The sequence below is a fragment of the Zalophus californianus genome, chromosome 8 (assembly GCF_009762305.2).
Source record: "Zalophus californianus isolate mZalCal1 chromosome 8, mZalCal1.pri.v2, whole genome shotgun sequence".
NCBI lineage: Eukaryota > Metazoa > Chordata > Mammalia > Carnivora > Otariidae > Zalophus > Zalophus californianus.
The window spans coordinates 112,040,329-112,053,833 of record NC_045602.1 but is presented as its reverse complement, the minus strand read 5'-3'; the positions used below and the strand labels follow the sequence as shown (position 1 = coordinate 112,053,833).

Here is a 13,505-nt window from a genome sequence, read left to right as displayed (position 1 = left end):
GCTGCTCACAGCGCAAGGCCGGCACTGCCGAGGCTGCTCTGCAGGCTTGTGTGGGTCAGGTCAGGTGTATCGATCACCACCCTTGACCCACACTAGGGTCCTGTGACTAAGGGGGAGAGTAAACACTGGGCAGGCAGTGAGTGGTGTCCACCACCCTGAACCTACCCAGATGCCTGGGCTTCACCACATTTCTCCCCCTGTCCTCATTCCCCATCGCCCCTCTCTTCTGGGCCCTCAGGAGCCTCCGTCCTCAGTTTCTCTTGAAGCCATCTTTGCTTCTCTCACTCCCTCTCCTCTGCTCCCCTCTAGGGTCTCCTGGTGCCCCTCCCCATCCCTCTCCAGCCCATCCCCAGCACAACTGGGACAGCATCAGCTTCTATAAGATAAACCCAATCTTGTCATTCCTCTGCTCAGAACTCATAGGCTCCAAAGGCCCTCCCCCTGCGCCCAGCCTCCCTCTCCACTCCCCTGTGCCTCGAGCTACCCCTGGAGCTCTCCTCCTTCTCCGCCTCCTGCTGGCCTTCACCTCGCCCTGTATCTGGAATGCTCCTCCCTGGGCAGCTCTGCACCCAACCTTCAGAGCCCCGCTTCTGGGTACCTCCTCGTGAGTTCTGTAGAGGGACTCTCTCCCTCCCGTGCGCAGCCCTTCCCTGGCAAGAACTGTGAGTCCCAGGACTGTTAGGGAAGACTCCGCACACAGCAGAGGCTGGGTGAATACGACTGAAGCAATTTGCCACACGGGGAAGGAGTGCCATCATTAGGAGAGAGGAGAGACTCCGGGGGACTTGCTTTCAGTCCTGCTTGGAGCTAGGCCACTCTTGAGCTAGGTGTCTCCAGGAGTTTCCCTGCTTGCCCCATGCAGGTGAAGACACTTGTCCCAAAGCTGAAGAAACCCAGAAAGATCATCTCGGATAATTCTGTGTTTGAACTTGAACTTCTTGCCTTTTAAGAGGCAGAGCTAAGTGGCAGTGGTTCCGTCCAATGGGAAACACAGCTGATGTGCATATGTTATGGGTGGGGGAATCTTCTGGTAACTCAACCCTTTAGGAAAGCAGTTTGGCAGCATATTCGTTGATGCTATAAAACCACCCCTGGGGATCTATCCTGAGGCAGTAGTTCTAAATACAGGAAAACAATTATGCACAAAGGTCTGTATGGTAGCATTCTTTTTGATAGTGAGAAACGCTAAATATTCAACAAGGGAGAAAGTTAACTTAACCATGATGGACCCATGAAATGGAAAATTATGCAGCCCATAAAATACTTTTTATAGGGGCGCCCGGCTGGCTCAGTCGATAGAGTGTCCGACTTGATCTCAGGGTTGTAAGTTCGAGCCCCACGTTGGGTGTGGAGGTTACTTTAAAAAAATAGAATCTTTAGAAAACATATTTTTTATAAAGAATATGCCATGGCATAGGCAATTATTAAACTATGTTAAATTTTTAAAAGATATAAAGGTGCATATATACCATGGTTATAACTATGTAAAAGTAATTCCCCACCTCCCCTCAAAAACATTTTTTTCTGTGCTTAGAAAAAAACTAGAGGAAGCAGCAATGAATTTAATCAGTGGTTTATCTTTGAGTAGCAAAAGTGTAGGTTTTTTTTTTAAAGTGTGCTGCTTTTATAAATATAATAAATACCTTCGCAAATATAACTATATTTAACCTTTTAAAATTATCCAGTGGGAGCTAAGGGAGTCCCTTTCAATTCCTTGAACTTCTTGGAATGAATCATTCACTTGTCTCCAGGCCCTTGGTTTATAAAATAAGGGAAAGAAACTAGTGTTCACTGGGGGGGGGGGGGGGGGGGGTGTGCGCCAGGCTCTTCACATGCATTGTCTAATTCAGTCTTGCCAGCGGATACCCCATTTTGCAGATGAGGAAGCTAAAGCTTGCAGTCAATCCTCTGCTAAGAACTAGGTTTTGCCCCAGGACAAAGCCGCTGCTTGGCATGCCACCCCCCACAGGGACCCCTTATGATTATGAAGATCTTCACCTTGTGGGGGGGGTGCCGGGGAGGTGGGAGGGAGTGGGGGTGGGGCAGCACAGATGAGAGGGACACCTGAGAGCAGTGTCAGCAGAGCCTGTGCAAGAGTTTATCTTGCAGGGTGGGGAAGGTCAGCTCACCAGCAGGTGGGGAGAAGAGTTCTGCTGACTGCAACCAGAGCAGGTGCGCTTTAGCTCTCCGCCCGGCCCCAGCGGCCTTTTGCCCAACAGGATCTCCCCCTCAGCCCACGTCCCCGTTCTGCAGGTTCCCAGCCTCCTTGTGCCTCTCAGCGCCCGGGATGCAGAGCTGCAGGTCTAGGGTTTGAGTCCCGGCTCCACCACTGCTTTACCTGGGGCCTCAGGCGAGCACCCCCCACCGCCCACTTACCTGTAAAGTGAGATTGGATGAGACCAGAGGTTCCAAACTCCAACACGAGGCAGTAACAAGCAAAATAGCCGAGGTGTGAGAGCAAGAGCGCCCCATAAGAACACTAGCAAAAAGGAGCCGCCTTCCAGCCTCAGGGGGTCAGTGCCATGCAGGAATGCAGACGCAGAGAGGCAAGATCTTTTGGGGTGTTTAAGACAAGCCAGAAATCTGGATTTTTTTTTTAAGATTTTATTTATTTATTTGCTAGAGAGACAGAGCATAGGCAAGGCAGAGTGAGTGAGAGCACAAGCAGGGGGAGCAGCAGGCAGAGGGAGAAGCAGGCTCTCCACTGAGCAAGGAGCCCAATGCGGGACTCCATCCCAGGACCCTGGGATCATGACCTGAGCTGAAGGCAGCTGCTTGACAACTGAGCCACCCAGGCGCCCCCAGAAATCTGGATTTTTTTAAAATACAAAATGTCGCAATTTATTAATGTCGACTCAGATGAAAATATGTACATATGCAAGCCGAGGGAAAGTGGTCTACAGGCATGATGATACGGCCTGTGGGCCCCATCTCGGACCTCTGGAGTCGCCTGTCTCTGGCACCTTCTGGCTTTGGCCATCTGGTTCCTGGACTCCTAGTCTACAAATGGAGACGGTGCTAGGCAGAAGGAGGCCCAGGCCTGTCAGAGGAGGAAGGCCAGTCTGCTAAGGAGGAGGTGGCCCTAAGTGGCTCCCCTGGGCCCCCTTACACGCCCTAGGCAAATGCATGGGCTTTAAAAGGCTCTGCCCTGCTGCCTGCCAGAAATTCAATCCCAGCTGTGGCTTGTGTGCTGGGCACGGTGCTTGGCAGTTGTCCTGCACAGCCTCGCTTTATCATTGTGACCATGATGAACCTCAAATGCCCACAAGGAAGTTGGCCCTGAGTGTGACCCGCCTGAAGGCATACAACCCCAGCTGTGCTGGAAGTTGAATCCAGGAGTGTCTGCCTCCATCCCCTGAGCTCCTGCATGTGGTCATTACACCCCTTGGAGGGGACCTGGCAGGTGCTGGTGCTAACGGTGGTGTTTGGTACCTGGAGCCTAGCACATGTGGAGTGGGAGTACGTATGCACGCTGTGTGTGCAGATCTGTGTCCTGGAGAGCTGGACTTAGTATAGGCGATGCTTGTTCTTTGCACTGGTATGTTCTGTGAAGCGGCTGCAGACCTGGAATTAGTGACCAAAGCTCCTGAGGGAGAACACGGTGCTGGGTTCCTGCGAGCCCCCAGTCACACCGTTCCCATCAACGGGCCAGTGCGTCGCCTTGTTTTAGGGTGTTTCTGTCTAAAGACACCTTCTTTAATATAACTTGTTGATGTCATTCACATGGAACTCACACGGACAGCACTGTAATTCCTACTGCACAACGTCACCTGACACACGGATTTTCTCTGGAAGGCACATCACCGCTTCTTGTGCATGGGAACACTAGCCTCCACGCTACACTGCGGGTCGTTTTACACGGCAAAATCACCAACAAGAAGCACAAAAATGTTTTAAAAATGTGGCACTAAATAGGCTGCAGAAAGGACCTCTGAGCACTATAAGAAGTGAAATGAGGTTGCCTTTACCCCCAGCTGGGAGCGTGCACATCAGGAGCTCCCATTCTTCACCCCACTGTGCATGTCCGTGCAAGAACCATGGGTGTTGGTTTGGAAGATACAGATCATTTTTAGTGAGTAGGTGAATTCGCAAATACAGAATCCGCGGATAATGAGGCTCCATCCACTCTAATTGTGTCTCCTTCATCTTTCTCTGGGGGCTGCTACCAGGATTAGGAGTTGTCGGCATAACTACTTGGACTTTCCGGTGTGGAGATGTAATTTGGAGGGACAGCTGCACCGGTCCTGGGCCCCCCCCGGCACTGCCACCCTGTATGTACCAGTGGGTCCCCCGAGCCCCAGCTTCCTTGGTAGTAAAATGGAGAGGACACTCCCTAGCCTATGGGGGGACGTAAGTGTGAATTGAGAGCGTAGATGTGGAGCCCGCAGGACTCCCAGGGGCCTGGTGAGGTGCTAAGTGACTGCTTTTATCCTTTTCCCTCAGGTGTGGTTATTAAAGGTTTTGTGTTCCAGTCCCTGCCACATCCTGATGATTCGCATGACCTCTGGTTCATGGTCTAGCAGGAGAAACAAGCCCCCAGATAAGATACCATGTGTACAAAAGACTGTAATAATATTAACCAAGTGCCATAGAGGGTTTTTGTTTTGTTTTGTTTTTTTGCCCCATTTCGATTTGCTAAGAAGCCTGCACGTACGTGGGTGGTGACATCAACCCAAGTGCATACACACCCACTTATTCAGCAAATATTTATTGAGGGCCTGTGTTGTGCCAGGCACTGGTCTAGGTGTGAGAATTAGATAAAGAACAAAATGCACAGACATCCTTACCTTCCTGGAACTTGTATCCTAGAAACAAAGTGAATGCAGAAATATCTGTTGCTGAGGGCTGTGGAGAAAATGCATGAGCAGAAAGAAGGAGTGCTGGGGAGGGAGGGTTGTATTTTAAACAAAGTGGTTGAGGCAGGTTCACCGAGGTGGCCTTGGAGTAAAGACCCGCAGGGAAGGAGAGAATACACGGGGCAGAGATCGGAGAGAACATTCCAGGCAGAGGGAACAGCCTGTGCAAAGGCCCTGAGTGGGAGTGTGGCTGGAGCAGCATGCATGAGGGGAGCAGGAGGTGAGGTCAGAGGGAGAAGGAGGGGGGACAGGATGCAGGGCTCAACATCAGCCAGTGTAAGGACTTTGGCATGCATTCCAACAAGGGACCACTGGGAAAGGTTTTGGGCAGAGGAGCGACATGACCAGATTCATACTCTAAAAGGATCCCTCTGGCTACTCTGCGGAGCTTGTAAGGCTGAGACTGATGCATCACCTGGAGGGAGCTGGTGGCTTGGGCCAAAGACGGAGCAGGGAGGCCTCACATCCAGAGCAGCACTTTGTATTTTGGACACATTCATTTTTTTTTTTAATTTTATCTTATTATGTTATGTTAGTCACCATACATTACATCATTAGTTTTTGATGTAGTGTTCCATGATTCATTGTTTGCGTATAGCACCCAGTGCTCCATGCAGTACGTGCCCTCTTTAATACCCATCACCACTGTGAATTGTGGACACGTTCATTTTTAAGACCTTCTGTTAGATCGAAGTGGCAATGTCCTGAAATTCTGCCATTTGGTAGACAATGATTGGTTTGTGACTTTTTCTTTCTTTTCGCCCTTGGACCTAAGTGTATATAAATGATTCTGTAGTCAGGAGCCCCTGAGATACAAGCTATTATGATATTTCAGATTAGACTCTGGACTGGGGTAAAGATGTAATATATATGAATAACATTAAAAGAAGACTAGATTTAGGTTAATAAACAGTTACTACTGTTTGTGGAATGCTCTCCGTAAACTGGGCTCCTGCTAGGCATTTAGTGACCTTCTCGCTAACCATGACAGTGCTCATGCGCAACAACTAGAAGTAGCCCCATTTTACAGATAAAGAGACAAAGGCTCAGAGAAGTCAAGTCCCACTGTCATAGAGATAATGGGTGGTGGAGTTTGGAATTCAAATCCAGCTATACTTGAGGCCAAAACCATGGTTCCTTTCTTTTAGATTATTAAGTCTCTTAACCTCATTCAGAGGACTTTCAAAATAGAACATAGATGTTTGCAGAATCTCCCTTTTAAAGCATTTTTAAATGCTCATTTTTGGTAAATGAAGGGGTGGGGCAGCCCCTCCAGAGAGGGAAGACTTCTTGAGAGAAGGGTTTATAGTTACCCACCCTCCTATAGCAAGTGTGAGCCATACCGGGCCCCACCAAAGGCTCCAGACCTTAGCGAAGGTGAAAGAATTGGGCCTGACACGGGAAATGCCCGCTGGAAATGAGCCAGACAGTGATCAGCTGCTGAGGATGGCAGGGAAGCCGGCAGCTGGGAAGGAAAGGGGCCCTGGGAGGAGACATGAAGCGTGCTGACAAGGGGGTGCAGGGGGCCATGGCTCCTGGGCTCAAACAGGAACGGTTGGGCAAGCAGGACTATTATCCCCGCATGCAGCCCCCGGGAGCTTCAAGGATCTGGATGAGACTTGGCTCCCAACAGGAGCGGCGTGCCCAGGATGGTTGGTGGGATGGGAATCAGCTGACCCACCTTCAGTCTCATGTCCCCGTCCCGCAGCTCACACCGTGGCCTTTGGCAAGTCTGCGGTTTTCTGCTAAGAAAGTGTGGCAGTTGGACTAGATTGTGAGGCAATGCCCAGAGAGAGGGAGGGAGGGAGGGAGGGAGGGCGAGCCAGAGGCAGCTGGAGGTGATGTGGGTCCCGGGAAGATGGAAGCCCTCTGATCTCGGATTGAGAAGGGCTGTCTCCATGGAAAGGGGCTGTGGTCCCAGGCAGAGGGGATGAGAGGCTCACATCCCTTCGATTCTTGTGTCCCACGTGTTTATGTGTCCTGCAGCCTCCCATAGGTGGAGCACAGCACACACAGGGCACCCTGGGTAGGCTCTGAGGGCACTGTCTCTCCTTGAACTTGCAGGTTCCCCAGGGGCAGTCCTTCCCCACCGCAAATCCCATGCCGAAGTGTCTCTTGTAGCATTCACTTTAAGATCCTTATGTCTCCTGGAGAACTGGTCTGCTTCTTGCTCTCCCATAACCACGAGAACAAGAAGACTGGGCATAATTTCTTGTTTTTGCATTGGTGGCCAGGAAGCTCAGAGCTGCGTCTGAACCTCATCCACGGTGCGTCGTCATCATGCTGTGGCACCCCCTCTGCCCTCCCCGGTTTCAGTGTATGCTTTATCATGTGCCATCATGAACTGCCCTAAAGTGGGTGGGACATACATTGTCTTACCTCTAGGCCTCTCTTCCATGATTTTTTTTTTATCCAAAAAGCTACCTTTTGTTCTTACTTCATAGAACTTCTGCCTGGATTCAAATGAGGGCAAGGGGTGGGGGCTCGTCACTGGCGTCAGGAGTGGGGCTCCCAGCCTGGTGCTGGACACAAACCTCAGACAGATCTCAGGCTCCTCTCTGGGTTTTGTTTTCTCGCTGTACGATGATAGGTCATGACAAAGTCTACCCAGGATCCCTTCCATTCTGGACTTCTGAGAGCGTGTTTGCCCTGTTGGTACTTGGGGGTAAATGTGGGAGTGGAGAAGGGGGCCAGGCGGAGACCTGGACCAATGGGGGAGTCCCTAGACGTGGAGGCCCCGCCATCTTCCCCTTCCTCTGATGCTTTAGAGCTGGAAGTTCGGGAGGAGAGGGTAGGGAGAGGAGCCAGGCTCAGGTTTGACAGCTCTATCAGCCAGGAAGCCCAGGAGAGCATATGCTGCGGCCAAGGTCGCTGAGGACCTCCGTCTGCCAGAGTCACTTGCCAGGAAGCCACTGAGCTGGGGCCAGCACCAGAGCCCCCCGGCTCCCCTACCTCCCCGTGGGTGTCTATAGACAGGCAGCACTGGAGCAGCTGGTGGGGGGGGGGGGGCGGGATGGAAGCCATTGTTCCCTGCCGCCCCCTTCCAATATAGGAGGCCACCCCGGGGCAGCTGGCCTGGGAGAAGGTGCTAGGAATTTCAGAGTCATTTCTGGGCCTGCTCTGATGAGCCCGAGGTGGTGGTAAAGCAAAGACTCTCTCTGTAGAAGGGCAAAGAGAGATCCCCCTTCAGGAGGGAGGCCATGACAGAAATAGCTGGAAACACTCAGGCCTCCGATGGCCCAGGACTTCCCCAGCCATCCCTCAGTCCGCTCCCTTGCCTGAAGAGATAGGTGGGGTCAGAAGGGTGACTCCCACCAAATGCACGGTGGCTGAGACTCAAGGTCACCGAGAGGATCCAGGCGAGGTGGCCGGAAGATGCTGAGGGTCTCTCAGTGGAGGAGGGCTCACTGAGCCCTCCTGGGCTAAGAGGCAGGATGCTGCTTCTGCTGAGGAGGTGAGAACGGTGGTCTTCATGGTGAGGGCTTCTCCTTTGCCCTCTGCCTGGGTACCAGGGGGTGCAGGGAGAGACACTGGCTAGGGGAGAGGCACATGAGAAATTTCTTTTTTAACGCTGGTCCTTGCTCTGCTTACCTCCTGTTTTGGTGGTGTCCTACCTTGTAGAAGCACCCTATCACCCCCTCTCTTCCACCACACTCTTAGAATCTTCTGGGAAAGCAGATTTCTCCTCTCTTGTGCAGCATAATGCTATGTGTCCCACTTCCATTGTATTATGAGACCTTCTGATGCAGTAGAAATGCGGGTGCCAACAGCCTGGAAGTCCAAGGTGTGACCTTGGGCAGTCTTGCCACCTCTGTGGCTTCAGGTTTCCCACGTGTCAGATGGAACAGCGTCCACCCAGCCTCCCTGCACAGGGGACAGGCGAGGATCAGATGGGCTGGTGGAGACACAGAACTTCAAAAGGGGCATCCTCCATCTCCTGTCTCCTCCGGGCTGACCCAGAGTCAGGAGTGCCAGGAAAGCTCCCAGGGCCGGCTGCATGAAGTCAGGCGGAGGGTTGGAGGGGCTGCTTCTTTTGTGCTCACCCCGTGGCACCTGGCCGGGCCACCCTAGGCAATTCCCTTCCCCTTTTTGGACCAGGCCTGTCCTTTTACAACTGTTCATTTAAAATATATATATTATGTAGGTTTAAAAAATGTGTTTTTTATTATGATAAAAGTTCATACATCATAAAATCCACCCTTTTAAAATGTACAGTTCAGACAATGGAATATTACTCAGCCATCAAAAAATGAAATCTTGTCATTTGCAACAGTGTGGATGGAACTAGAGGGTATTGTGCTAAGCGAAATAAGTAAATCAGAGAAAGACAATGAGCATATGATCTCACTGATATGAGGAGTTTAAGAAACAAAACAGAGGATCATAGGGGAAGAGAGGAAAAAATGAAACAAGAAGAAATCAGAGATGGAGACAAACCATAAGAGACTCTTAACTCTAGGAAACAAACCGAGGGTTGCTGGAGGGGAGGTGGGTGGGGGGCTGGGGTAACTGGGTGATGGGCATTAAGGAGGCACGTGATGGAATGAGCACTGGGTGTTATATGCAACTGATTAATCACTAAATTCTACCTCTGAAACTAATACACTATATATTAATTAATTTAAATTAATTAAAAAAGGAGTGCCCCCCCCAAAAAAATGTACAATTCAGGGGGGTTTAATATATTCACAGAGTTGTGATCCATCACCGCTATCTAATTCCCGGACATTTTCCTCTTCCCCAAAAGAGATTGCCGCTAGCCATCATGCCCTCTTCCTCCTCCTCCCAGCCCTTGACACCCACGATCCACTTTGGGTCTCCACCAATTTGCCTGTTAGGGACCTTTCATATAAATGGAATCAGACAATGTGTGGTCTTTTGTGTCTAGCTTCTTTCATTTGGCATATTTCACGGTCACCCGTGTTGTGGCAGGTGTCCCTCCGGGCATTTTTAGGACTGATACCCCATCCGCTGTACGTACCACATTTGGTTCATCCATTCCCTGGACGCTGGCGGACTCCTGGGTTGATCTTCTCCTTTCGGCTACTGTGAAGAGTGCTGCTATTCCTAAACAAGTGTTTGTGTGAGCTCCTGTTTTCTGTTCTTCGGGGTGTCTACCTACCAGGGAAATTGCTTGGCCATGCAGTAACTCTACGGCTAACATTTTGGGGAACTGCCACTGTTTCCCTAGGCCGCCCCGCCTTCCCACCAGCAGGGCATGAGAGCTCCAGCTTCTCCCCTCCCGCCCCCACACTGGTTATTGTCCGTCTTTTTGATAATAGCCATCCTTCTAGATGTGAAGTGGCTCACTGTGGAAAATACACAGTACAGAGATTTTAGCTGCGAAACCTTTTTAGCTAGAGCAGCAATCTGACTGCAGATCTCGCCTGTGTGGAACGGATGCGGGAGGGGGTCCCTGCAGGCAAAGAGGGGAAGGAGCCCTGAGCCCATCCCCCCCCCCACCCCCACAGCCCCAGAGGCAAATTCTCTGGGTGGTTTGCAGCCCCCGGGGCTTGGGGCTCCATGCTCTCCAAGGACGGGAATCCGAGTCTAATCCCTGAAGGCCTCCTGTGGAGTGGCCTTCGCAGCCCTCAGCCGGGTCCAGCTGGCCTCGGTCAGCCCCCCGGCGGCTGTCTGTCCTGCTCCCAGCTCCTGGTCCAGCGCCGAGGGCACCTTGTGCAGGGCACAGGCAGCGAGCTGGAGAAGTGCCACCGCCGCCCCCTTCCCAAGTTCGGGAAGAAAGGTCCTCCGTTTCTCTGAGGGTGCGGCCAACCGTGGGGGCCGGTGAGGTCACGAAGCCAGTGGAGGGTTTACTGAGCTCCTCGGCTGTGGAGAGCCCCAGGAGCACTAATCCTCTGAGACACAGAGCACGGCTCCTGGCACTGACCCAGGCCAGCCTTCCACCTCCTGCTTCTCCCAGCTTTGACATTCGAGGGGCACCAGGCGCGCTGCTGTTTGCCGGGAGGAATGTTCTGCCTTCTCATGTTGCCTTGGCAGAGAGAGGACCCCCCCCCCCCAAGTTCTGTTCTGTGGATCGCAAGGCTCTGCTTTCCACAGCTGTCAGAGGCTTGAGTCATGAGACACAGATTGTTCTGTTCCCTTGGATTTCAGGATAGCTTTCTTCTTTTACTGATGGCCGAGTCTTTGCAAAAAAATCATTTCTAGTACATACGGGGACTTTCACTTAGCTAGAATATTAGATTAACGCAAGTGCCTGGTTTCTCCCCCATGACATGCTGATTGAGTAAAAGGCCACTGAGTCTTTGAAGAATTCAGCTTTCTCATGTTGCAGGGGGGGAAGCTGAAACCCAGGAGCCCTAGTAACGGAAGGAGAAGAAAGCATTCGTTGGAAGTCCATCATTTCATTAACAGCCCAGAATCAGAGAAGGTTGGATCCAGAAGTGTCCTAGAGACCATCTAATCCAACTCCTGGCCTCCCAGACGTGCCTGCTTAGACCATTGTGTCAGTAACAGTTGTGTGTTGATTGTGTTTATTTTTATGAACTCTCCCAGAGGGTGGTGTTCCCTGAGATTCGAACCAAGGCATGGCATGCTGAGTGGTCACGACCGTGAGTGATGGGAGAAGTCCAGGGGAGAAGACACGTGGGGCAGAGGCTTGCAGAAGGCGTGTGATGTGTGCATGAGGACAGGGCAGGGAGCGGGCTGCAGGCTGGACCGACAGCCCGTGTGGAGCTGCGGGAGTGACTGACGGGGCCTTTCTGGGGGGCCGCTGAGAGCACGGGGGCAGGGGTATAGAGGAGCGGGCCTTGAATGCCAGAATCAAGCATTGTGCCCAATTTTTATATAATCGGGGGCCCCTGTTGCATCTGGAGGTTCCATGGCTTCCGCTGCTTCTGCTGCCGCCCTGACCCAGACTCTTCTCGTGTCTCACCTGGGAGGTCTCCATAACCTACCTGGTCTCCCTGCCCGTACTCTGCCCAGCCACACTCCACAAAGGCCCCCTACCCAGGGGCTTTCTGAACTACAAGTCTGATCATGTTCCCCGCCGCTCCCCCCCTTCCAAGGCCCTTCCTGGCTTCTTGTTGCCCACAGGACAACAGGATCCTGCCTTAGGTGGCGCTGTGTGGCTTGGTGCTGCCTCGTCCTGCAGCCTCACCTCCACCGTGCCTCTGATCGCACCAGGCACCCTGGTTTCCTCGGCTGTCATGCCGTTGAACTACTCACTGCCTTTGCCCAGCTTCTCCTTCCTTCCCACTTGTTTTCTCTGACTGACGAACTCCTATTCATCCTTCAAGACCCAGTGTAAATTTCTTTTTGGAGAAGCTTTCTCTGACCCCTGAGAGGTCACATGATGCCTTGAATGTGTTTCTGTTTTGAAGCTCACATCGTGTTGCAATGATCTACTTCCAAGATACTGGCGATTCCTGCTTTTGAGTGTGTGTTTTGTTGTGTGCTGGGCTGAGCCCCAGACGTGCATTATCCTGCCACAGTAGCCCACGAGGTGCATTCTGTCACAGATGAGTAAGCTGAGATGCAGAGAAGTGGCGTGACCTGCCCAAGGCATGCACCTGGAGGGTGACAGAGCTGGGATTTGAGCCCAGATCTGTGTGACTCTATTTCTGCATCCTTCTGTCTCCCGTTCCCCGGATCCCGCTGTATCCCCTGGACCCCCACTGTAGGCCTTCGGGAACCTGCTGCGTGTGTGAGGGGCTGATCAAAGGGGGCGTGCAGCAGCGTTGTCATGGTGCGGGCAGGATGGGGAAGTGGAGGGAGGCTGGAGGAAGGGGCTGGCTTTACTCTGGTGTTGAGGTGATAAGAGACTCTGAGCCCAGCTCCCCAAGGTACGCCTTCCTTTCCCTTCCAAGCAGCAGCCTCTGGCGGCCTGGGCACAGGGCTGCGGGATCCAGGGGAGCAGGCAGGCGGCCTGGCGACATATGCCATGGCAACCTGCCTCCTCTCTGGGGCCCAGAAGTGGAGGAAGGACTGGAGAGAGCACGTGCGGCCTTCTGAGTAGGATCCTGGAGAGGTGGCTCCCTTTGGGCCTGGGTGGCTTCTGCCCTCCCATGAGGGACCCCTGCCTGCAAAGTCCCATCCCAGCACGGGAAGTGCCACTCTAGTCTCTGTCCCGGAGGAATGGCCAGTCTGGCCTCCCAGGAGACCATTGGGTCCATCCAGGTACAAACGCTATCCCCTGTCCCCCTACCACCACCCCCCGGGCCAGGGAGGAAGGAAGAGGGAGCACAAGAGGAGGGAGGTGTGGGGTTGTCAAGCGAGGTAGGAGCAGGGACAGCTGAGACAAAGCCCTCATTGTACTGAGGCCACACTCGGCTCCAAGGCAAACCGGGCATGTTGCCTGCCTCCCCGTACAGAGGCCTGGGACTCCACCTGGAGTTTCCAGGCTCCGTAGCAACCCTGGCCCAAGCTGGCTCAGAAGAGTGAGGCCGGTCCTCCGACCTGAGTCCTGCCTCTGCCAGGCTGTCCTCCTGCAGGCACCACCCCCTCAGTGCAACCTCCCAAAAACAAGAAGGGAAGGGAGGAGGCTGCCAGGGAAGCCAGGCTGCCTGGGACTAGAAGCCAGGGTCTGTCTGGCCCTGCAGCTCAGCCACCTCGGGCCCAAATGTGATAAATGTGATAACACATCGCCCCTCTGGGCCCCCCAAGCCATGCCAGGAGGCGTGGAGCCCCTGG

At 52.8% G+C, this 13,505-nt stretch overlaps 1 protein-coding gene across 9 annotated transcripts in view; it reads left to right on the top strand.

Annotated features, from left to right (window-relative positions):
* The window catches only part of SNPH (syntaphilin), a 41,325-nt gene that overhangs the window by 9,600 nt on the left and 18,220 nt on the right, over positions 1–13,505 (top strand). For 2 of the 9 annotated variants that reach the window (XM_027623646.2, XM_027623652.2), the window contains exon 3: positions 11,370–11,425. The exons of 5 other annotated variants lie outside the window; for them this stretch is intronic. In XM_027623646.2, coding sequence (XP_027479447.2) covers positions 11,407–11,425 — 19 coding nt within the window. In that variant the 5' untranslated portion in view covers positions 11,370–11,406. Of the gene's footprint in view, positions 1–11,148; positions 11,320–11,369; positions 11,426–13,505 lie in introns of all 9 variants that reach the window. 2 more of the 9 variants (XM_027623653.2, XM_027623651.2) reach the window with 1 other exon arrangement.